At 35.8% G+C, this 26511-nt stretch overlaps 2 protein-coding genes across 3 annotated transcripts in view; one reads left to right on the top strand and one right to left on the bottom strand.

The window, feature by feature from the left end:
- Window positions 1-225: 225 nt before the first annotated feature.
- On the bottom strand, window positions 226-19938 carry LARP7 (La ribonucleoprotein 7, transcriptional regulator). Of its 2 annotated transcripts, none has more exons than XM_036853873.1 (13): window positions 19784-19938; window positions 13642-13845; window positions 13053-13153; window positions 12887-12970; window positions 12590-12754; window positions 12418-12511; window positions 11991-12341; window positions 11759-11903; window positions 9725-9876; window positions 8810-8928; window positions 5280-5439; window positions 4938-5029; window positions 226-900 (listed from the first exon to the last, which is right to left on the bottom strand). In XM_036853873.1, exons 2-12 carry the CDS (start codon window positions 13841-13843, stop codon window positions 4992-4994), a joined length of 1611 nt encoding a protein of 536 aa, XP_036709768.1. In that variant the 5' UTR covers window positions 13844-13845; window positions 19784-19938; the 3' UTR covers window positions 226-900; window positions 4938-4991. The 2 variants fall into 2 exon arrangements, with proteins under 2 accessions (XP_036709768.1, XP_036709769.1); XM_036853874.1 differs by having other exon boundaries at window positions 529-900; window positions 13642-13852.
- Window positions 19939-20186: 248 nt separating this feature from the next.
- The window catches only part of ZGRF1 (zinc finger GRF-type containing 1), a 73981-nt gene continuing 67656 nt past the window's right edge, over window positions 20187-26511 (top strand). The window contains 3 exon segments of the mRNA XM_036853785.1: window positions 20187-20354; window positions 23484-23573; window positions 24718-24798. Of these exon segments, the coding sequence (XP_036709680.1) occupies window positions 23553-23573; window positions 24718-24798 (102 nt within the window). The 5' untranslated portion in view covers window positions 20187-20354; window positions 23484-23552.

Here is a 26511-nt window from a genome sequence, read left to right as displayed (position 1 = left end):
GATACCTGGTGAGAGATTAAGATGCCAGTCACGTATATGCCCTGCAAGTTCAGTTCTGGGAAGGCCTTCAACATACCATTCTGTGATTTTCCCAAATAAAATGACAGACTTCGGTTATGCCTAAGGCTGATTCCTAGATTTTTTTTTTTTTTTTGTTCACAGCATCTGGTACATTTTATTTTGTCTAACCAAAATAAAATGTTTATTAGCTTCATTTATGAAAACAAACTCACTTAACATTTTAACTGGAAACAGTTCATATGGTCTGTTCAGTGGAAGCTCAGATAGGCAAAGTGCAATAAGCAGAATGAAATATCACACATACGTCTCTGCATAAATCAACATGAAAAAGTATTTAAGATGTTTCAAATGGAAAAAGCAAGCTACAAAATAATAAGTACAGTGAGAGTTCTCTGTTAAACATTTTTTCCTAAACTATTTATTTATGTAGTAGTATTATTTTTGCAAAAGTTATTGTTTTTGTAAATACAAAACAGCAAAATTAATGATAATGTTTGGGAAAAAAGATAATGTTCAAAACACATTTATTTTCTAAATCACTTTGAGGTTGATTTATATCAGATAATTTCAACAAATACAATGTTTAATGAAAAAACTGTGGTATACAGTGTAATTGTCTCTGGACAAAAGTCTTCTTTACAAGTTAAAGAACAAAACTATTTCTTTTAATTAAATGTAGGTTTTAGAAAAACATTCATTACACATTACGACCGTTAAAAAAAAAAAAAAAGAATTCCCTAAGAATAGCTCTAGCATCCAGTGAAATCTTTCTTAAGAGGTGAACCAAAAATGTTTTTTCAATCATATTCAGAAAATCTAAATGTGTTTACTTGCTTGTTGAGTCTTTTCGAGTCTGATCTTTTCGGCTTTAGTGATTAACTACAGAGAAAGAAATCAGAAATTAGAATGTACTGGATACCTAAAAAGAGAAAGATAATTATGACTAGAAAAATCTCATAACTATTAGCTTGAATAAAACTTCTTAAAAAGGGGAAGAAAACAAATGAGATAATTAAGCTTAGATCAAATCAGTTACAGAGAGAACTGTCTAGATTATGGCCTATTAAATAGATATTAAGTCTTTGAGTTACCTAAGATCCTCTCATTTTAGTTCCAGATTACTAAAAAAATTTTCAATTAAAAATAACCATTCCAGGGCTTCCCCGGTGGCGCAGTGGTTAAGAATCTGCCTGCCAATGCAGGGGACATGGGTTCGAGCCCATGGAGGATCAAAAAAACCCACAAAAATGCTGATCATAAGGATCCGGGAGGATCCCACATGCTGCGGAGCAGCTAGGCCCGTGCGCCACAACTACTGAGCCTGCGCACCCTAGAGGCCGTGCTCCGCAATAAGAGAAGTCACCGCAATGAGACGCCTGCACACCACAGCCAAGAGTAGCCCCTGCTCACCACAACTAGAGAAAGCCCTTGCACAGCAATGAAGACCCAATGCAGCCAAAAAAAAAAAAAAAAAAATTCCAGCAACAAGGACCTACTATACAGCACAGGGAACACTCCTCAATATTCTGTAATAAACTAAATGGGAAAAGAATTTGAAAAAGAATAGATACATGTATATGTATAACTGAATCACTTTGCTGTACACCTGAAAGTAACACAACATTGTTAATCAATTATGCTCCAATATAAAATTAGGAAAAAAAAAAACATTCCATGCTGGTAATTTTTTTGACATTTTAGGAGGCTTAAGGACCAAACATTGTTGTTTCATAGCCCTTTGGGCTTGAGTATTAATTATCAAGACACTTCTTAAATGATGTGTGGTCTTTAATATTATATTGTGCTTGAAAATTCATATATTATTTGAATGAGGACAGCATATTTTGGGCTGAGTGCTACACAAAGGTTTGCTTACAAATTTAAAAAATATTCCAAATAAGAAACTGCTATTAAGAGTACTTAGTAATTACACCCTTACATAAATACTTGAAAATTTTAAAGAAGACAAATGAAATTATGTGGAATGCAGAAGAACATTTAAAATATCTGTATATTCCAGAAGCTTTCTTGATAAAAAAACTTAAGGTATCTTATTTAGCTTTGGAGGAAATGAAAATTTTATTCTCTTAAAAACACAGATTCTAACGAGTATTCATTAAAATAGTTTATTTAAACTGGTGATAAGTGGACACTGGCAGGAAATCACTTTCAGATTAAACTAAAAGCCTTTTCATCAGTGAAGTGAGTCAAAATGTAAGTGTTTAAAACTGTCACACCGATATGCTCTTCACAAATTTTATGAATTCTACCTATACCTGCTTAATATCTAACCTATCAGTACTTTGTAAAGGAAAGAACATTTTGATAAAAACATTACAAAATTCAAATACGCTTTAAAAGCTAAAGAGAAATGAGAAAAGCCTTACTGTGTCTCCAGTACCTGTTATCTAATTTTACCAACGTGCTCAAAGTGATAGGGTACACTACAAAGATTTGGTCTGGGTAGAATGAATCAGACCCCTTTTGGCAGATCTTTCCTTCATCTTACTGATCTTTTGTCAGAGGTCTTAATTTAACTTAACTGTACTTGATTTTTATGGGTAAAAATATCATACATAGAAAATAAAATATTTCGACCAATTCTTTCATCTTTTAATTCTGTGTAAACTGACCAGAGCTTAGGAAAGTGTCCCCAGTAGCCTTCTCCTCCACAATGTGAAAATAAGAACCAGGATTTTTTATTAGTGCTTTTCTTTCACTCAATTATCGACCAAGTATAACGTTACTGTGGAAACGGTAGGCTGGCATGTCAGTGAGGTATTTATGCTATACTTTTGGCTGCTAATTTTTTCTAAATACTTAATTTCCTTTAGTAACATGCTTCCTTCCAGTACTCCAGCTACACTGCCCTCCTAGTCTCACAATCTCCTTTCAAGGCCTCTGCACTTTCTTTTTTTTTTTTTTTAATATTTTTATTTATTTATTTATATTTTTGGCTGCGTCGGTTCTTAGTTGCGGCACGCAGGCTTCTCTCTAGTTGTGGCATGCGGGGTTTTTTCTCTCTAGTTGTGGCGTGCAGGCTCCAGAGCACATGGGCTCTGTAGTTTGTGGTACTCGGGCCCTCTAGTTGAGGCGGCGGGCTCAGTAGTTGTGGGGCACCAGCTTAGTTGCCCCACTGCATGTGGGATCTTAGTTCTCCGACCAGGGATCAAACCATTGTCCCCTGCATTGGAAGGCAGATTCTTTACCACTGGACCACCAGGGAAGTCCCAAGGCCTCTGCACTTTCTGTTGCCTCGGACTGGAAAGCTGTGCATCTAAATTTTCCTGGCTTGCTTGCTCACTTCCCTAAGGTCTCCTCTACTGTCACCTTTGCAGAGAGAACTTTCCAGACAATCTCATCTCATGTATCCCATTATACTTTTGAGTTTTCTGTACAGCACATGTCATCATCTGACCTATTAATATATTACCTCTAAGCCTCAACAAAGAAGGGGACTTTGTTACTCACAGCTATATACTCAGTTCCTAGAACAGTGGCTAACACAAACTGGCACCAAAAATATTAATTAAATAAATTAACAAAAAAGTAAACTAAATTATGGTCTAACCCCCCTCTCCTCTGAGAAGCTTCTCTGTGTGGTACCTTTTTTTCATTTCTAGTTACATCCATAGCTTTAGCTAGGATTCTATACTTTCAGAGGTTTATCACACAAATCATGTGTATGATAAACCTGATGGTGTAACAGGTAAATGAGAACTCTCCCAGTCAATGACAGAACTACTCACTGCTTTCCAACCCAATTTATAAAATTCCCTAAGTCAATGTTTATTTTCTTGTCTCAAATTTAATTGTGGAGATGGAATCTTTCTGAAAAAACGAACTTTCTGATTTCTAATTTAAAAATATATACAATTTAAATGAAATTTCACACCAATTAGAAGGATAAGTATTATTTAACAAAATGATTTCATTTCAGTTGTCAGTTCTGGATTAATGATTTTAACATTTAAATACTCTCAAGCAGGCTTTGAATTAACACCTCATGGACCTGAAAGAGTCCTTAAGATGGGAGGCCTTCCCATCTCAGCAAATTCAGTCCACAGTCACAGAAACAGAATTAACAAATACCAGTAGAAAACCTCCTCCTAAATCATCTTAAATTCAATGAATCCTAGGCTATGTAACGCTGATGAAAAAAACTTGATTTTCCAATTAAAAAAGAAAGAATTTTATAAATAGGACCCTAAAGCAACAAACCTAGAACACAGGAAGTATGACCTTTCAAGTGCTAATCAATCATAAAAGGATGTACGTACATCTTTCCATATTTTACCGATTTTTACAATATACATTAAAAAATTGATACTAGTAATATTATTATTATTATGTGCACATAATAGGGCACAGTTATTATGTGCACATAATAGGGCACAGTTATTATGTGCCCTATTTTATTCTAAGCACTTTAAGATGTTCTAACCTTTACATGTATAATAATGTTTTAAAAGAATAAACTAGACAGCTTACTAGCAACAATAAATAATCTGATAAATTTAGTGTCATTTAAAATAAAAGTATTGAAAGAGACGGCTTGCTTTAAATTATTTAATGTACTTATTTAACCTTGTTTCCTTCACTTGTCAGCTAGTCTAGAGAAAAAGGAATACAGCTTACCGTTGCTACAGGGAATGTTATGCGTAGTCTCTCAATCTTATCTTGGAGGCTCATATTTTTTAAAAAGTAAACAATCTAAATACATGTGTTTTTTTACCATTAAGACAATCTTAAATAATCATTCACCACAAAGCCATAAATGAAAGCAGCCAGAATTTAAATTACAGCACTATTTTCTTTTTAAAAAAAGATAAAATTATGTACCCTTGTGTGGAAAATATTCCTAATTTCATATATTCAAATCTAGAGAAATAAAAAAAACAAATATGAATTGATACCTTCTCAGTGCCCTCTTTTCTTTTCACGAGGCTGATTAAGTTTGGCCTGCCTATCTACCAAATCTTCTGCCAATATCTCTGTTCATGGTCACCTTAAAAAAAACAGAACAAAAAAACCCACAAAAATGCTGATCATAAGGATACAGATGAAGAAACATATTCAAGGCTTTATACTGTCAACAACAGAACCGGAATAGTTGTCTGATTTTATTTAATGCTACTTTATGCATATTATAGTACCAAAAAAACCCAACAACGTAGTTTCATTAGCCAAACTCAGAAATTATAAAACAATCACCCCACAATAAGAATTGTTAAAAAGAATGTTCTATAAAGTTTTACCAGAAAGAATCTCTAGTTTCCAGCAGTGTTTCTTTTTAATTTCCGTATATGCATTTATTACTGCTTGAGCATCCTCAGGAGTTTTAAATCTAGCATGGCATTCTGTATCTCCTTCCAGCAAATCAACATAGACAACTTCTGAGATTGCTGCCAAAGTATCCTGCGTTAGAGTTTAGAAAGGCTTAAAATAAATAATAAAAATGTTTCAATATAATTCTAAAATTATTCCAATGGTTGTACTAGAATCTATTATAAAATTGGGCCATATGTCATTTAAAATGAGAAGAAACTATCCTATATCAAACATTTCTTCTAAAATATATACAAATGGGGAATTTCCTGGTAGTCCAGTGGTTAGGACTCTGTGCTCTCTCTGCTGAGGGCCCAGGTTCAATCCCTGGTCGGAGAACTAAGATCCCATAAGCCACAGGGTGCGGCCAAAAACCAAAAAAAAAAAAAAAGAGAAAGAAAAAAACCCCCCCAAAACGAATGCTCTTAAAAAGTGACTTGGACAAAGTTGAGAACCAATTTAACATCAACTCCAATAATAACTTTCCTTCCTTCAACAGCATCCTTAAAATCTTAACTGGAATGGGAATATTGCATAAGGAAAAGAGATTTGTAGAGCGGAATGTACAAATACAACGCCAAATTCAGAAGGTTTCCAAGTCTGGGTGTAGTTAAAGAGTAAAATTAATAACAAAATTGAAAAGGGATTAAGGAAGAAGGTGTGTTTCCACTCACCTGTACCAAATCACTTATGACTTAAAATATATGTAAACTTTTTATAACCACTTGTGAAAAAAATTTCAAGGAACATACAAAGTAGTTCCCAAGTAGTCTATGGGAATACAGATAGCTCAAGAGCTTTTATTCTCTGATAAAATACCGAAGCACCCTCTTCTAAACAAGTTGAGTCACACAGCAAGGAAAAGTTTTACCTATAGGGCCTGCTGTGAGGGCAAATTAACAAGATTCCTGCATTCCTAGTCTTTTTTTTTTTTCACAGCAGGTTCTACAGTGTATGCAATGCAATTATGCAGGAATGTTACACTAATTCTTAATTCATCAACTTCCATTCATAAAGCTAAAGAAATAACTGAAGGTTCCCAACTGGGGGAAAAAAGTCTTACCCACCTCACCTCCTTTAGTTTTAACCCAAAATTTCAAGGCACAACTAATTTAGATTACTTTTATTTATTTATTTAAAAAAATTTATTATTTTCTTTGGCCCCGCCATGCAGCTTGCGGGATCTTAGTTCCCTGACCAGGGATGGAACCCGGGCCCTCGGCAGTGAGAGCGCGCAGTCCTAACTAGTGAACCGCCAGAGAATTCCCTAGATTACTTTTAGCCACTGGATTTTTAACGTATGAATTACAAAAAGAACTGAGCAATACCTGGAAATATTTTTTCATAAGAAAAGTTTATCAGTTAATAATAAAGAATAAGTAGTAAAAACCTGTGCTTATGTACAAGCCAGGGACTAATCTTAATTCATCCCAACACTTAAAACACTGCCTATCACAAAATAGGGTCTTAATAAATGTATGCTAATTCAATGAAAAAAAAATTAAGAGAACTGGAGAGAATATACCTGCTAATTCTTCCCATTTCTCTATCTAATCATTATTAAATTTAGACACAAAGCAAGAAAATAGGGTATGAAGTGATGAAATTTTAATGTATTCATTGGTAGTAGTGAGAGTTTTATAATTGATATATCAGACAGATTAGATTACTACAATTCAAAAGATATTTACCAAATATCCATTATAATGTCAGGCTAATCTCCGGATTTAAAACCCTTCTTAGAATGACAAATTAACCTGGTAATCACATGGGCAAGTCACAGACAGCAGTAACAATCCTAGCTCAGTTTTTGCTCCAGCAAAATGTAAGTAATTACTAACTTGGTTAATGCAGTTATTTTACGATTTTGGTGATCATAAATGAAGAATCTGTAATTGACATAATTACCATTTAGATAATAAAAGGTATTTGATAAATATAATTAAACCTATGTCAGTCATTCCAAATAACAAACTTTGCGTAATTTTTCTGTTAAATCTTTTGCAATCTGCCTAACCACAGCAGCATTTACATCCTCAATTTTTTTATCCTTCTTATTTGAAAATCTATACTGCGACCAACTTTGAAATGCAAGCTGGTAATACCAATTTGGGATTGACCAGGTTCCTCCTTAATACTGTAATGAGAATCTAAATTTATGTGTTAGTGACAGCTACAGGATTTTAGGGGATAGGGTTTCAGATAAAGAGTGCTTACAGATGGTTACAATGAGCAACCTTAATGGTTATGCAAGTTAAAAAATGTGACTGCTAAGAGTCTATGCAAAAGCAAAACAATATACTATATGGTGCTGATGTCAGTATAAGAATTTTATATTTGCTATGTTACAGAACATGTTACATAGTTTAAAAAGAAAGTGTCTTACCTAAATGGGTGACAAGGTTTAAAAGTAAATAAAATAGGGTACTCCCACTCAAAGGAATATGTGAATAAGAAAGAAATATTGCTGTGCTGGTACAAAATGCTGTAGAAGATAACTTTATAAAGTGAAAAAAGAAGACTAGTACCATATGAATAGCAATTTAAAGTGTAAATTGTGTAGAAATAAAGATTTATTTGCATATACATATAAAATGTTTGGAGCTTTGCAAAATAGTTTACACTTTTATGTAATTGTTCCAAATTTTTAAAATAATCAGCATGGATTAAAAATACCAAAAATTTTTAAAAATAAAAATTTTAAAGGCTCTTTTCTCCAAAAAAAACACCCTGCCTTTCAGGAAAAAAATTTCAATTCCCAAGAGGATTCATTAACAGACAAAAATAAACTAAGCCCATGGTAAGTGAAAAATATGCATATTATCCCTTTTATTCCAAAATAGTTCTGACTTGTTTTAAGTCACAAAATCTTTTAGGAATCTATTGAAAGCTAAAAGCTCTAATGAAAACAAATTACAAATTCTCTAGTTTGCTCCAAACCAGACAACGGCAGATAATTACAATTTTATTTTAAAAATAATTTCAAACCAACTCTAATGTTGATTAAATCTTTAAAAAAGTTTTAGCACTGAGTATTTTCCTAAAATCTAGTTTCTCTAGATTTTTCTGAAAACAGAGGAAGTCCCCTAAAAATGAATACTGGGAACCATTTTACTTTATCTACCTTATTAGTTATAATAACTATAGTATGGTTTCCTCATCCAACTATACAACAACCATTAAGGGCACCAGTAAAAATAAGCACAAATTGCACTTTTCCTATAATAAATGGATTAAACTATGTTTGCTGTAAATTTGATCCAGTGAGGAATTTCAGTCTTTAGAATTTGCTTCAAGTCAAACTTAAGGGTTATTATGGAATCAAAACCAATAAGCAATTTACCACAAGAGAACAAATTCTAATTTCATTTGCTCCACTTTCCATATTCAAAACACCTTCACATGGGGGAGTTTTTTAGAGGAAAGAGAAACAACTATCCTGGGGATTCAAAAGCATTACCCTGACTTGTTTCCTGCCAGGTAAAGGCTCAGTGCTAATGATCTTCACAATCACACCACTCACAAACTGTGGTCCTGCTGCATTAACCTTCTCCTGGGGACCACCCTCTTCACTGTCTGCTGTTTGAAAAGAAAAAGACCAGAAATAAATCTCTTACACTTAATAATTTAACCCTTAGGAGGCCCACTTTAGAATAACAATAATGATTTCTCAGCCTGATTTAAATAATTAATTTAAATTTACTCATAAAGTCATTATGTTGTAAGTTATACTATTTATTGCAGATTACCATGAAGTAAAATACAAAAGCCTTTATTACTGTAAATGCAAACTTTTACCATTAGAAGAGCACTTGTAAAACCTTAAAAAAAAAAAAAAGCTCCTTTTCAATGAACCAAGTAACAAAGTGCTTTACTCAGTGAAGAAATAAACAGGCATAGGATAATATATAAGAATATTGCATATAAATTACAATTCAAATGTGAAATTTATATTTTCAACTTACAGGAATTTAAAATATATCCTAATATTGAAGATTTCACGAAAATCTTGTTTTAATTTGTTCCTGCTGTGGTTAATACCAAGGAATAACACGTCAGGTGAGAAATTATCATCTTTGTTTATACAAACCTGCTCAACTCAGACTAGGCACTCATTACTAAATTTGATTAATAATGAAAACTGTAGAGAAAATTTATATGATTAAAAAAGATTCTGTTTAAAATGAACCCTTCAAATATTCTTATGTTAAGAATAAATCACATGTCTGGACAACTTGACAAATCAGTAATTGTTCTAATAACAACCACTGTATAATCAAGTTTTTAAAACTAAAGTTTATCATATAATAACCCAGAAAGTACATTTAGTGTAAGTACAATATAATGCTACAAAAACTATCATAGTGATGCTTACTTTTTTCACTTTTCATTTCGGACTTAGTAGGTACTCCAAGGTTTGTTTCCATTTCTGACTCTGATTTTATTTGGGATATTGTTTTTTTTAAAGAAGCCATGCTAGCTTTCTGCAGTGCTAAATACTCTTTTTTCAAATCCAGCCATTCGGTTCTATAATGAAAAAACACTGTACTTTTAAAATAGTGACAACAGCTCATTAAATAAAATGTAAGTATCTAATACAGACATTCAGTAACTTACAATCACTCCTCCTCCCAACCTTTCTTTCTTTAAACACTTACACTCAAATTATTTCCTGAGTTCTAAGTCCATCTGGCAAACAAGCAAAGGGGAGTTCCCTTTGCCCCAACATTCAGATTAAATGTTTTATATTTGCTGATTCAATTCCTGAGTATGTTTCAAATATATGAATTGATGAAAATAAAAGTATTGAATTAATTAACTAGTAACATTTACTAGAAAAGTCAGTCAACTCTGGGGAAAAAATGAGAAATTAAAATTTAAAGATTTGTTAAACTGCTTCCAATTTGAGAGACAACATTCCTTAGTATTTACTTGAATCAAAAGGAATTTCTAAGAAGAAAAAAACACCCCATGGAAGCAATTTATTTATTTACATACATTTAACGTGTAAGATGTTTCTTCAAACAGCTAGAGCTCCTCCAGATAGAAACACAATGCCTCGCCTGGCTCTGCAGGAGCACTCATTGTTACCCTAATCTATGCCATCAAACAAGCAGATAGGGGATTTTTTTTTTTTTTAAAGAGGAGAATATCTGTGGTAATGGTTTTAGCTGTTAACATTGACATCTGTATACTTTAAAAAAAAAAAGTATCCAGACCCACCCAGGACCATACATTCCCTGAGAGCTGATACATTAGAATAACAAAGGGCTCTTGTAATGATTCTCTGAGATAAAAAGGCAAAAGGAATTCAGGAGTTAAGAATAGTATAAATAGAAGTACCCAAAGTCCTTGCCTTTTAACCCTCCAAGAGGAAAACTGGATTCTTTGGAAAGTAATCCAGGAAGGTTAAGAAAAACTCTCTTCTAAAAGGTATGCCATTTGCTTTCTTCTACTTATCTCTCACCCCTTGAGTAGATGGACTCCCTTTAACTTTAACATGGAAGTACTTTCTGTGACTTTTAAAATAGTAAGTGCTTCCATGTTTTAGTAGAAGTGAATCCAAATTATGCCTCCGGATTCCAGATGGCAACCTTTCTAATCTACAGAAGCCAAGGGGATCCCCTTTGCTTTAACATGGGGGTACCTGCTGTGTAAAACAAAAGTAAGTGCTTCCATGTTTCAGTGGAGGTGTCCCCAAACCGACACTTTTTCAAGGATTCAGATCTATTTTTATAGGATAAATTGGTGAAACTGGCTACTAATGAAGCTCTGAAAATAAAATAATGAAAATACAGCATTGCTTGTTTAATTTTGAATAAAGGATAAAAATATATAATCCTTACGGTGAAATTTACTTAATTTAACTTAAAAGACCTTGTCGGACAGGTTCAAACTGATGCGTTTGTTCTGATCCCAGATTATTTTCTAAATTTCCTTTACAGGTCAAAGGACATTCATGATTTTTATTTTTCTTCCCAAGACTGGGCTCCCCACCACTTAAACGTGGATGTACTTGCTTTGAAACTAAAAAAGTAAGTGCTTCCATGTTTTAGTGATGGTAAGTCTTCCTTTTTCATTTTAACTTCAAGAAAACTTCAGGAGTACTTAATTGAACGGCTGGTCTATGGTACATTAAAGCTGTACTTCTAAATCTATTAAGGAACACCCTCTACTTTAACATGGAGGCACTTGCTGTGACTTGACAAAAAATAAGTGCTTCCATGTTTTAGTGCGGTGGTTCCTTTTTAAACCCCAATTGTGTTATAGCAACTTGTCTGCAGATCATGGCTTCAGGCCATTACTGTTGCTAATATGCAACTCTGTTCAATACAAATTGGAATTGCACTTTAGCAATGGTGATGGAGTGTGCCAACTGCCAACGATATAATTTGTACCGCTGACTTACTTTGATAGTACTCGTAATGGTATAACCTCTTCTCCCATTTTATGCCTCTCTTTATGTTTTTTCTTATGCTTTCTTTTTGCTTTCAAGAGGGATCCATCTTTTATATCTCCAGTGTCTTTTTCCTCTTCAGTAGAGACTTCTAATTCTAAATTAAATAACAAGAAATAAAGACGTGAGTTAAGAAAAAAAGAAAACCTTATTTATCTAATCGTAAGCTTAAAGTTAGAAATACCTTTGTTTTCTTTACAAACTTCTGAAGCTTCTTTTTTAATGTTGTCTTTCTGAGCCACTTTTTTAAGTTTTGATTTGGGAATTAGGTAATCTGCATCTTCAGAGCTACTTCTCTTTCTCTTCCCTGTTTTGCCTAAAGGTAAGCTGGATACTTCAGTTCTTTCTCGTTTTTTCTTCTTCTTTGTGGGAGGCTTTTGGGGTTCAGTAACCTCTACTTCAGAGCCCTCAGATGTGGTCCTCGATCTTTTTTTACAGACACTTTCCTTGCTTGTGTCCATATTTGACTCTTTGGTCTGGATACTGTCTTCTTTCTTCATTCGGCCTTTCTTCTTCTTTTTCTTTTTCTTTTCTTCTGTAACAATTTTATCTTTTTATTATTTATTATTTTACTTCAACTACATCTACTTTAAAAATATTTAATAACTCACCAGCTACTCTAAGGGCAGGAATGGGCTTGTTTTTCACTGTCTTGGGAAATATACCAGGTTTCCTTGGTGCTTCCTCTGGTGGGTTATTAAGAAACTGAAATGAAATAAAATTTTGTTACTATTTAAAACACTTGGTAATTTTCTTTTCCTTTCTTTTAGGTTCTGGACCTACCTCAATAGCTTTTGCTGCTTGTTCTTTTGTTTCAAATTCCACAAAGGCAAATCCCTTTGGATCTCCAGTAGACTTATAATGTGGTATACTTATATAAACAACATTGCCACATTTCCCAAATACTCTTTCAATCCAGCTGTGATTAACATTTTTGGGAAGTAACTCCTATGATAAATTAGAAGCAATATTAAATAAAATGTTAAATCTTAGAATAAATTTTTACTTTACTGAGTATTAAAATGTTTCTGTTGTTTTTTGGGGACGACACTTCTGAGCGTTTCCAGAAAAATGGCTTACCACATACACAGTCCGCTCATCCTCATCCTTTGGTCTCTCACCCAGAGGCTTCTTCCTCCTGATTCTGGTGCCTTCTAAATCCAGCTTTAAAACAGTACATAAGGTTATAATTAGTATAAACACTAATACAATATTATGTGACATAGTAAGTTGTAACAATTCTTACCTCTACAACAGCTGAATTTTTCAGTGCTCTGGCTATTAACTTTCCATCAGTGGTCAATTTTTTCATTTTGTTGAATGACACGAGAAGTGATATATCAACATCTAATGAAAACAAGTTAAAGTGAGTAAATATAATTAAAAATAAAACATTAAAAAGATAAACCAGCAGGATAAATGGTACCTGGGATGAATTTAATCTGCCCCTTAAGTTAGGCACAGCCCTACTGGTCACGGTTTTACATTTATAACACAAAATTGATACAATTTCCCTTCAAAACTAGTTAAGGTGTTTTGAAATGCGGACTAGGTAAAACGCCTGTCTGAATCCTGCACATACCTCAATGCATTCTCAAACATATGTGGTAAATGTTAATCTGCTTTGAAGTTGCTAGAGGCCCAGTGAGTCTTTAACTGTAAAAATATAAAGGCTATAAAAAGTGAGCTACAATAGTTCTCGTAAAATTATACTCATTACAAAAACGTACAGTGTATTTGATGCTATATACACTACATTACAGAATTACATACACTATCTTAGAAGTAGATACACCTCTTAAAACTAGTTCAATTATACACTGAAGCAAACTTACATCCATCTCTAGATTTTTCTATCTGCTCTCGAAGAAATCTATCCTTGTGAAGATTTGCATCTCCAAACCAGAAGTCCACCTGCTTTGCAATATCTGCAAGCACCTGTTTTACCCGAGACCTTTTCTTTTTTTCTACTTCTTTTTTCTTTTCAGTGCTTTCCTCTTCCAGTGCCTTTTCTTGATTTCCACTTTCAGTTTCCATTCCTGTTAACTGGGAAAAGGTAAATATCAACTCAGTACAAGTAATTAGTAATACAGAAAAAATGTTTAGTTTAGCCTTTGTCTGAAGGGAAATGGACTCAAATTGGCTGCCAGAGAACAAACTTCAGGGGAACACTTTTCAGACATTTTCACCATCAGCTGAGGAAACTTTCATTGGCCTTGCGTGTTTAATTTTTTTTTTTTTTTAGTTCTTTCTCGTTCACTTCTCATTTGGCCTTGTTTTTACTTTTAAAATAATTTACCTCCTATGTTATGGAGCATAGCTTCAGTATTTTATGTCTTAAACTGCAGAACCAGATCATCCTAGTATAATTTATGTCTACATTTATATCTCAAAGTATAACATTAGGGACTGAAACAGTCTTCATTTCGAAAAACCTCAAAAAAGTTATTCGCATTTTAAAATACAACTTCTAATGAAATAAAAATTGATTCTTGATTTTTAAAAATGTTAATTTGTTTACTAGAAGCAGAATTCAACTGCTAAGCCACAGAATCCACCATTTCTTCTTCAGGTGACCTTCCTGTCCCAGTGTTTATTTCCCGGGCAGCAACTTTCCACCCCCTCATCCCTCAAGGGACTGTGCATGCCTCTTCTTTGCTCCCTCCGCTCCAGCCATGCTGCTTTTCTAGCTGTAGCTACAACTCAGCTGGCAAACTCAACTGAGGGATTTTTGAACTTGCTATTCTCTCTAAAATTATCCCCTAGAAAACATGGCTTGCTTCCTCACTTGCTGAAGTCTTGTTCAAATGTCACCTCAGTGAGATCTCCCATAACCCTATTTAAAACTGCAAAGTTCTGGACAGATACTGTATCTCTCCAGTCTTTTTTCTATTGCACTTACAACCTTCTAACATTACTATACATTTGTTTATTCTTTATCCTTCCTAGAATGTAAGATTGATGAAATCAGATTTTTGTCTCTTTTGCTTACTGGTGAACCCCCAGTCGCCGGTACACAGTACTCATTCAAAAATTTGTTGAATGAATTGTGTCATCTTAGTTGAATCACTAAAGGTATGCACACAAAAATGAGTAGTGAGCAAAGACTTAACATGAGGCCTGGGGTGATGCAGCCTTACCTAAGAATAACCTCGGTCTCCCATAACATGGTTTTTTTTGGAAACAGGAGCGTTAAGACAAATGGGGAGAGTTTCAACTGTCTCCTCTGTCGCACTGGGTTGGGAGCTGCTATTAGTTGGTATGCAGTCCTTAAGGCTGTGACCAGAATGACACAATAGATTGGTGGGCAAAGGGGCTAAAGCTTTTACATATCAAGGTGACCCAAAACACCGTTGCCTTTATCTGTGGAAGCCATACTTGTCTACTGTAGATGGGGGGATTGGGGGCAGGGGAAGCAGTGGATTTGGGTAAATGCTGGGGCTAGGCCTCCAGATGAGATGAAGATTCTGTCCCTACTGTATCTTCTGCCTTGTATCCTTTAAAGCTCAGTAAACACAGTATTAGATTAAAGCCTATTTGTGTCTCCTGAGTCTGACTGTCAGCTAGAATCTGTCACTGCAGCAGTGATGCTGCAGACAGTAACAGAAATAGTGTTTCAAAGTGACATCCAGTAAGAGGGTACAAAGCCATTAATGCATTTCACTTCAATCTCCAACTAAATGTGCATTCTCACCAAAGTCAATAGAAGAGTATTCTGGTATTTTTAGAATAGGCTTCTGCTGATTGGCTAAGCACCAATTTTTAAAATATACAAGTAGTAAAGTATTTATTTAGATGATGCTAGCATAACTCATAAAATGGAGGAATATGTCAGAATTAATCATTAGAAAGACAATCAGGTGTCATTCAGTGCTGCATAACCACAGTCCTCACCTCGCACTCCCACTCCAACCCATCCTGCCAGGCTCTCCTTTCCACCTTTCTAATGAAACTGAAAACAATTATCTCCGCTGTCTACCGGACCTCTCAGCAGCATTTGCAGTTGGTAACTCCCTCACTGAAAACATTTTCTTCCTTTGGCTTCCAGGAGTATTCTTCTCAATTTCCTTTTCTGGACCCTCCTACTCTGCTCTACCTTTACATGCTGCCTAGGATTGCATTCAGTCCTGAGCCCCCTTCTTATCTACACAGACCTCCTCTCAGAGGGCGTCTGGCTTTAAGCTCCTTGGCTCTATGCTGATGTTTCACAAATCTATCTTCTCCAGCCCTGACTTTTCCCATTAGCTCCCCATTCCAACATGGAACTGTCCATTTGACCTCTTCACTTGTTTATTTCTTGTGTATCTCAAGCTTAAATTGGCAGAAATGGAACTCTCAAATTTTAACAGACCTATTTTTTGCCTAGTTTTCCCCACCTCAGAAAACACCAGTGACAAAATTGCTGAGAGGGCAAAAACACTGAAATCCTTCTTAATTCTTCTTTCCTCACACCCCACAGCCAATTCATTAGCATTTCTGTTAGCTCTACCTTTTCGAAACACATACTGAATATAAATCTTTCTCATTTCTTCCATCACAACCACCTGTTCCAAGCTATCATGGTGTCTTGCCTGAACTTCTGCAAACACATCCTAACATTTGCTTGCTTCTACTCTTCTTCCATTATCATCAATTCTCCAGAGAGCAGCTGGAATAATCATTTAAATATGTAAATAAAATGTCAGTCTCTTGAACAAAATCCTCCACAGGTTTCTTATCACACTCAGAATAGAATCCAAAATCCTTCCTGTGGCCTAGAGGCCCTATTCCATCTGGCCCAGGGATCTCGCTCTAACTTCATCACTCGCAACTTCTTCCAGGGTGCTCATTCCAACCACAACACACCATCTTTTTGTTCCTTTTTCAACAAGCTAAGGCCATTCCCATCTCAAGGCTTTTGCTCCTGTGGCTCTCTAGCTTCCCTGCCACACCTGCAGGGATTACTTCCTTGTTCATTCAGGTCTCTGCAAATGTCACTCTCTCAAAGAGGCTTTCTCTTTCACCCAATCTAAAATTTCCCCTCCCGGCCAACCTTAACCCTACCCGCCCCCTCAGTCACCACTTTCTACACTTGTATCCTCTTATCCCTACCTGGAATTCTAATTCTATTGCCTGTCTGCCTCACTAGAATATAAACACTATGAAGGTAGAGATTTCAGTTTGATCACAACCTCAGCATTTGTTGAATAGTTAAATAATATATCTAAAAGGATCCAATAAACTGTAAAGTGTTAAGTATTTCAAGTTATTTTGTTAGGGGGTAGAATTATAAACAAAATACAAACGTAGGGTATGACTGTCACTACAGCAGGATCCACGCTAACTTTCCCTTCTGAAAAAACTACAAATTATAGAGGGCAGACTACCAGCTCTCCATTTCTTTGCATCATCAAAGCCACCATCTAAGGAAACAGCGGACGGAACTGCATAAGCACAGAAAGTCACAATTGTCCCAGAAATCAGACTTCTCCCATCATTCTCATATCTCAGCCCAGATACTCTCCTTCTTTCCTGCTCCTAAAGATTTTTTTGTGGCTTGGAGAATTAAGTTCAGAAAATCTTGCCTAGTGTGAATAACACTCACCTGCAATTTTCAATCTTAAAAATATATTCTATAGATAATCAAATATACCTTCACTTTAGGGGAAGACATGAATTAAACAGGAAATAACAACCTATGGTACAAGTTAGCTTCCCTACACAATGGTTGCAGAAGATCAGGAAGTTACATGGCAGTACTTTTGTTACAATTTTGATCTTCATAGTTTACTTTCTCAATGTCCTATGATAACAAATATGTGTGTTGTCATTCCATACATTCCAAATCAAACTTATTATCTTTCCTACCCATGACTGTTCTTCTCACCATCCTCATTTTATTTAAGGATGACATATTCCACTTAGTTAACCAATCAAGCTATTTACTAGCTGTATGGATTTTGAGCAAGTTGCCTCATCTTTCTACAGTCTATAAAATGTGATTAAAAATTATACCTGCATAATGGAGTTGTTGTAAGAATCAAAATAAATAAACCACTTCCCATTGCTGCTATATAGCACACACTCAATAATATGTAGCATTATTATTTATTATCATTTTATCATTTACCAATCTGTTATTAAGTCCTATCAATTCAGCCTTTGGAATGGCTCTTATCTCCATCCAGTGTTTTCCACAACTACGGTCACAACAATATGGAACTAGTTTATAGATTGTTCTAGAAGTCATCCATCCTTCACAGAAGCTGTGTAACTTGTCTAAAACACAGATCTAATTTTCTGACTCTGACATTAAAACTTTCAACATTAGAAACTCCTCAGCACCTTCTAGTAACATAATCTGTAGTTTTAAAAAATTGTTAAATGAACAAACTGGTTTCACGGGCTTTAAACAAATAAAAGTTACTGTGTAACGATGCCAGTTACTTTACATACATTGTTTTAAATCCTCATAATCCCTCTAGGTTCTTTTAACTTCTTTTTACAAAGGCTCAAAGATTAAGTGACTTGGCTAAAACTAGCTGGGTAAGTAAGCTCAGGTATGCTTGACTCCCACACTGCCTACCTTTTAGTAGACCTTCTTGCAACCTGTTACCACGCGCTCTATGTTCTGACTCAGAAATCCGTAATCTGAAGTCCATGGAATTTGCGATATTTTTCAAGAATTCTTGTGAATCCCATGAAATTTTCAAAAGATAAATTTTAAAGAAAAGGTGAAATCATGACTCTTCTACATATATAAAATGAACACGTGTCAAAGATTTTATTTAAGCAATTAACCAGGGAACTAGCCAAGTGTTAAAAACCAGGAGTTTTAAACTCCTGGTTAAAAGGAGTTACTCAAAAACTCCTTTTCAAAGGAGAACTCAAAAATTAGACACGCACAAGTACAAGCAATCAGGAATGTTTAAATGAATTTGTTAAAATAGACTGCAATACTAATCAAGGCAATGATTGCAAGACTGATTTCCATTATTGTTTTCTACAACTTACACAATTGTAAAATAGCTCAATGACGATGAAAGGCAGAGATAACCTGGAACAGTGAGCTATACAAGACACCACATATGTGTGTATGAATATATATATATATATATATATATATATATATATATATATATATATATATATATATAGGCCATTTCAACGTCTTCCACAATTTTTCTTAGAAAAAGTTGTAGCAAAATGTTTTGACATGTACATGCATTTTCCTGGGAGGCTCATCCATAGCTTTTAAATCATGTTTTAAAAGGAAGTGGTGTGCCCAAAAGGTTAAGAACCATTGTTCTAGTCACAGCTGACTATTCAGCAGTACCCAAACACTTTCTTGTCTCTGAGCCTTTGCTTTAAATGAGTCTTCTCGTCTTCCTTGCCTTATAAACTCCTATACAATTTTCAAGGCCCAGGTTAAATGGCATCTTACTCTTTCTAGCCTTCCACTACCACCTCTCCCGTAATCAATTGCCTCCTCATCTGTTTTCCCTTAAGTAAGTCTATTAACGTACTCAGTACACTATTTAACGCTTATTATTTGTTCCTTCCGTAACTGGATTTTCAGCTCTCTGAATGACAAGGACTAAAGTTCTGAGAAAGAAAATGACTTAATTTTAAAATACAAGTCCTCACATTCGCTATCTTTTAGCCAGCAAAACTCGAACCTGTGAAGTAAAGCAATTTCACTTTTGACTACTGCCCCTCTCGGTACCCGTCCTTCCGCACGGAAGCCGCCAAACGCTGGACGGGCCCGAACCTTCCAACACCGGACAACACGCGCCCCCAATCACTGAAAATTGGGAACTACAAGGGCTGCCGGAGGACTTTTGCGCGTGCGCACAGAGCACTAGGACAAGCGAACTGATGGGTTGATGGGAGGGGGCGGGGTGAGGACAGATGATAGAATGGGCTGCATAAAAAAGGACTGAGAGGAATTCAGACCTCACCCAACCTGGGCGACCCTATAGTCCACTTAGAACTTACTCCGTCCAACTGCCAAAATACACGGCCAGAGACTGCGTCCTTCAGTCCTTCACGTCTCCCGATCCTTAAAGTCGTAGTTGTTTTCGCGTCATAGGAGGAGCGACAGCGCTCTTCCGTACGCCTCGGAAAAGCCAGGCCCAGCGACTGTGCGTCCGTTGTTTACGTCACAGTCGTGGGCTGCCTCAGCGTGCGGGGCGGGGCATCGGAGAAGGCGGCCGCTACGGAGGCTCGCAGACGATGAAGAATTTGATTGGCGGTTTGAAAACGGCGGTTCTCGCCGGGGCGGTGGTGGGCGGGCTAAATATAGGAGCTTGATCTGGTGTGGTCGCGAGTGGATGACGTCACGGCCTTTCGCGGGAGACTTTCGAAAATGGATTTTGTGCAATAGAAGGGTGAGGTGAGCTGTTTCACGGAGTTTCCGGGGAGTAAGGAGGGTTAGGCTGGAGTTTTGAGCGAGAGGTGGTGTCACTGATTTTGGCGCGACTGGACGAAGGAATTTGCTCTGCCAGAAGCGGACCGGTAAGGAAGCCGTGTGGAACCAGGATTGGATCACAGGATTCTCGGACAACTTGTAAGAATTGGTGTCTCCTCTTCATCGCCTTCCCCAGCCCTTGCTTTGCAGTTCCCACATACGTGTGAGAACCAGAGCTGGTCTTGCTCTTTGTTTTTAGGACTGACGAAGGGTCAATTCTCCACTGTCATTTGGTTACACAGGATCATGGTAATTAAACTTTGGTAAATGAAATGTGAGCTTCTTTTGGTTATCTGGACTGGATGCTTTCTTAAAAAGCTATCGGGTTCGTGACTCTTAAACTTTTAAATCTATGAATCATTTAGGGATTCGCAAGATCCTGCTTGTTCCAAAACAAAAGGACCAAAAACATCTCGTCGTACTTAACAGAAAAGATCTCATATTTTAGTGATAACACCGAATTTTATACATAAATCTATAAAGCAGCACAATAATGTATGCGTGAAGATATGTATGTATTTCTGTACTTAAGTATCACAGAACTAGGGTCTCCATGCTAAAAACTTATTTGCACATTAAGCTTTCACCCACTTAGAGGTGGGTGAACACTTGAATTGTTTTAGAGATACGGATAGATGAATACTTTCAGAAAGCTTTTTATCTTTGCACCTCACTGAAATATATGATACTTTTTGCTAAAAACGTTTTTCCTGTTTAATGGTAAGAAAGGGGTGTTGACTCACCTTTGAATGTGGGAATTAGGGCTTCTTCTAAATATTTTAAGATCCAGTTAGCCTTTTTTTTTTTTTTTTCCGATGTCTAGTCCTATAAACTAACTTACCACATATATGAGTTTGGACCTCCTCAGTTCCTTTCAAATTTTAAACAAGTAATATTTCTAATTTAGGAAAACAGTGGGAAATTTTATTTTGCAATTTGTAAATAGCATATAAGCAATCCTAAATTAGTAAATACTGGATTTCTAATATGTAAATTGTGATGGTAGTAACTACTTTTCAGGATTATGAGACTGATAAATATTATATGTGAAGTATCTAGTCCCATTCCTGCCTGATACAGTAGGTGCTCAACAAATAGTTACATAATGTAGTTTTTGTGAATATGAGCACCAGAATTTAGACTACTTAGTTTTGAATTCTGAATCTGCCATTTATTTACTTCATGATCTTAGGCAAATTACATACCTATTATGCACTTCAGTTTCCTTTTTTGTAAAATGTATATAAAAAATAGTATCTATACCATAAGGTGTGAACATTTAAAGCATTTTAACAGTGTCTAGCATATAATTGCACTGAGTAAATGATAGCTGTTATTAAAGGGACCTAATGTTAACAACTGCCATATGCCAAGCATTGTTTTGACACCATGTAGTCTTACCTACATATATAGAATGTCTAACCCATTCAGTGACTAGAAGCAAGTTGCTATAAAAGCAGCAGTGAATGATGTATTTCTCTGGACCTCTCTGTTATCTTCTTGGCATTCATTGGGCGTCTAGCAATCCCGTGGGCTGCAGGGGAGGGATATCGGATATGGGAGTTATATTTCTGAAACGCAGTGCCTCTGTAGGTCTGGGTCCTGTCCTGTGCACTGTGTCGTGGGGCAAGTATTCACATCTCATTTGCGTACCCCTTGCCACACCCTTTCTCCATTTGGCAGCCAGAGCAATCTTTGTAAAACGCAAGTCACATTATGTAATCTTATTCTTAAAATCCTGCCTTGGCCTCCTACTGTCTTTATAGAAAGTCCAGACAACTTAGCATAAAATAGAAGGCCCCTTGAATCCTGTTGTTGTTCACTTTTTCAGTGTTATCTCTCACAACTCACTATCTTAAACTTGATTGTACTAGAGTTCCTTGATTATGCCTTGCTGTGTCTTCCACAGGCTTTTGGACATGTTGATTCCTATTTGGAAATACCTCCCCTAGCATTTTTCCTTGGTTAATGATTATTTCAGTTTACAGCTTAGATATTATGTCTTTCAGGAAACCTTGTTTGATGCCCTAGACCGAGTTGGGTGCCCCTCCTGTGCTTATTCCTGCCACATTTTATTGTAATTACCGTTTATTACCCTGCTATACTGAAAATTCCTTGAAACTAGGAATAGTATTTTGTTCAATTTAGTATCTCGGCCTAGCACAATGTCTGGCATGCAGTAAGTACAAATATATGTGATTTATAAATAATATGTAGGTGGCCTGTTTTTATATATTTTATATGTATATAGGATGAATTTAATCCAGAATTGCAAATTATAGCTTTATTGAATCCGTCTAGGTTTCAAACTTGAGCGTGTATCAGTATCACCTGCAGGGCTTGTTAAATTACAGGCTATCCAGCCCCAACCCCAGACTTTATAATTTGATAGGTCAAGACCAAAGAATTTGAATTTCTAACTGGTTCCCAGGTGATGCTAATGATGTTGGCCCAGGGACCTAAGGCAGTGGTTAAAAATAATTTTCTTTGGCATCTCTATTTACTTCTTCAATTCACCCTCTGATTTTAGATTTCCAAATTTGTCCACAGTAACAATTTTATCCAATAGCGTAGGATAACTACAGTACTCACTGCAATGCTATTGGAAAGGTTTTTCCTTGGAGAGGTATTATAATGTATATTTGGTCTTAGATACTGTGTTATATTGACTTTAAAATGTAAAATGAAAAATTTGAAATGCAAGAGGGCCATCTTGTGGTGATCGTAGCAGTTCAGAAAATTTTAAAAATTGAAGCTTTTTCTATAAAGAATCAAGCTTGGGGGGAAGGGAAAATCATATTTTCTGATACATATTATGGCAGCTGGGAAAATGTTTGCAGCCTACTAATTATTTTATATATTTTACTTGGTTTTCTCTTTACTTGGCAAATTCTTTTTCCACAGTGTAGTGTCACTATTCTATCGTGTCCTCAGTGGCAGATAATTTGATTACACCTGTGGGTTTTGTTTTTTTTTTGGCCGTGCAACATGGCTTGTGGGATCATAGTTCCCTGACCAGGGATTGAACCTGGGCCCTCGTCAGTGAAAGCGTGGAGTCCTAACCACTGGAGCGTCAGGGAATTCCCTATACCTGTGTTTGCCTTGATAGTTACATAGTCTCAGGACGCTTAGATGCATCTCTCTGGTCAAGAGATTGTGGGGGAAAAATTGTATTTGATATTTACTCTGTTCATCAGGGTTGAATATTCTTTGTCATTTTCATTTTAGGTGATATAAATTGTTGAATGACCACTGATTATTTTCTGGACCTGACTATATATAATTGCAGAAGAAACAATGGAAAGCCAAGAATTTATTGTAAGTCTTATCAGTTTTCACTATTTCCTTTTTTCTTCCTTCTTTCCATGTTTCACAAATGTCTTGCCAGATTTAGCAAAAAAACCTAAAATAAATTAAAAAAAAAAACAAAAAACCCAAACCTAAAAGAAGGACACTCAGTTAAATTTGAATTTCAGATAAACAGTGAATAATTTTTTAGTATAAGTATGTATGTCCCAAATATTGCCCTATATTGTGTCTGGCAACTCTACACATTGGTTATACAAAGTCCTTTGGAACAAATTCTTTGGAAGTTTGGAACCAGGAAATAATTTCTTTCTCTTGAAGGACTGGCATGCCTCTTCTAGATTAGTGGTTCTTAACCTGTTTGGTCTCAGGACCCTTTTATACTCTTAAAAATTATTGAGGACCCCAAAGAATTTTTGATTATGGGGCTTATATCTATTGCTGTCTTTCATATTAGAAATTATAATGGAAATTTTTAAAATGTTTATTAATTCATTAAAAATAATAAGCCCATTACATTTAACATAGATTACATTTTTAATGAAAAGTTTATGGTCCAAAAACAATAACAACAGAAACATGTTGTAAGGAGTAGCAATGCTATGCATTTTTTGCAAATCCCTTTAATATATGACTTAATAGAAGACCGCTAGATTCTCAGATCTGCTTCTGCATTCATTCGGAAATTGAATCTTGCAATATTGCATATATATAACCTTGGGAGCTTCAGCTAAGTACATGACCAAAGGAATGAGACTGAAATGCAAACAACATCATGAAAATAGTTTTGACTTCACAGACCCCTGAAAAAGTCTTGAGGGGGACACCTCCAGGAGTCTCTGTACTCCTGGACTTCGAGAACTGTACAATTTTTTCCATCCCACAAATGACTAGGAAGCTCAAAATAGTTTTTGTTGCTCAGTTAACTTTTCAGTTTCTTCCTTAGATTTTACCTCTCCTTTCTCCCCTTCCTTGCCTTTTGCTACCAGGTTTTTTTTTGTTGTTGGTGTTTGTTGTTATTGTTATGATACCTGTGCTTTTATTTTGATAAAAGATGTCTTAAATATTTTTTGTAGGTAGGAAGGGTATAAAAATATATAACATTTAATACTTGTAAATAGAAACCATTTCTTTCCTTTGTACTTTTGGAAATAAGGTACTATATACTCATCAAAAGATGAAGAAGTCAAAAGTGTGGCGAGATGGAATTCTGAAGATCACTCACTTAGGAAACAAAGTAAGTGCAAAGCAGTTGACTACGGAGTCTAAGAGTTGGGTTCTTGCCTTTTGATTGAATATTAAGAAAACTCTGTAGATGATAAAATCTTAGATATATCCATAAGCTGATGTGATATGAAAACAGTTGTCAAATGATTCCCATACCACAGTGATTCATTTGTGCATTATAAAAGTTCAGTTAATACTATTTAATTTCTTCTGATTTTTTTAAAATTCGATTTTCTATGAAACTTTTCAGGAATTTTGGCACACATTTTTCTTTCTTTTTTTTAAAAAAAATTTTGTTTATTTATTTATTTATGGCTGCGTTGGGTCTTTGTTGCTGCGTGCGGGCTTTCTCTAATTGCGTTGAGCGGGGAGGGGGCTACTCTTCACTGCAATGCACGGGCTTCTTATTGCAGTGGCTTCTCTTGTTGTGGAGCATGGGCTCTAGGTGCACGGGCTTCAGTAGTTGTGGCACGTGGGCTCAGTAGTTGTGGCTCGCGGGCTCTAGAGTGCAGGCTCAGTAGTTGTGGTGCACAGTCTTAGTTGCCCTGCTCCATGTGGGATCTTCCTGGACCAGGGATCGAACCCGTGTCCCCTGCATTGGCAGGCGGATTCTTAACCACTGTGCCACCAGGGAAGTCCCAGCACACTTTTTTCTTTGCAGGTAATAAGAGTTTAACTATACAGAAAAAACTACTATTAAAATATATATCTAACACAGTAATGCTCACAGTGTAATGGTACATACAGAGTTGACATACCATTTTAGAAAAGCTGCCAATTTCTGAAATTATGTATAGAATTCTTCTATTTTTGGATTTTCTTTGAATCTGTTATTTTATGATATGATCCTATCAGTCTTGAGAAAATTATTTACTAGGATAATCTTTGACCCTATTAGAACTTGGGTTTCTTTTCCCACACTGATTATCTCCATCTGTAAAATGTTCATGTTCTCCTCTTGTCAGTTCTCGTGACCTTATTTAACACCCTTGTCTCTTCCATTCTTCACAACACCTCTTCTTCATTTGACTTCTGTGACACCATGCTCTCCTGATGTTGCTTACTGCCCACTTCTGAGTATTTTCTGTGGGCTCATTCTCTTCCCATACTTAAAATTTTTACTCAGGACTCAGGCCTACATGTTCTTATATATAAAGATATATAAATTATCTCTGTCTCTCTCTCTTTGTCACTCTGTGGAGAAAAAAGAGATTTATTGTAAGGAATTAGCTTATGTGATCATGGAGGCTGACGAGTCCCACCATCTGTAGTTGGCAAGCTGGAGACCCAGGAGAACTAATAATGTGGTTTTAGTGTTTATGCCAACAGGCTTGAGACCCAGGAAGAGCCAGTATTTCAGTATGAGTCAGAAGGTAGGAAAAAACTGATGTCTCAGCTCAAAGACAGTCAGGCAGGAGGAGTTTTCTCTTACTTGGCCGTTGTGTTCTATATAGGCCCTCCACTGATGGGATGAGGCCCATCCACAGAGCAATCTGCTGTAGTCATTTATTTTATTGAGGTATATTTTTGACATGTAACATTATTTAAGTTTCAGGTGTACAACTTAATGATTTGGTATTTATATACATTGCAGAATGATCATAATAAGTCTAGTTACCATCCATCACCATCCATAGTTAGAAAAATTCTTTTTCTTTTCTTTTCCTTGTGATGAGGGCTTTTAAGATTTACTCTCAGCAACTTTCAAATATACAATACAGTG

This window comes from Balaenoptera musculus, chromosome 5 (genome assembly GCF_009873245.2).
Source record: "Balaenoptera musculus isolate JJ_BM4_2016_0621 chromosome 5, mBalMus1.pri.v3, whole genome shotgun sequence".
Taxonomy (NCBI): Eukaryota; Metazoa; Chordata; class Mammalia; order Artiodactyla; family Balaenopteridae; genus Balaenoptera; species Balaenoptera musculus.
This window is presented reverse-complemented; position numbering and strand designations above follow the sequence as displayed.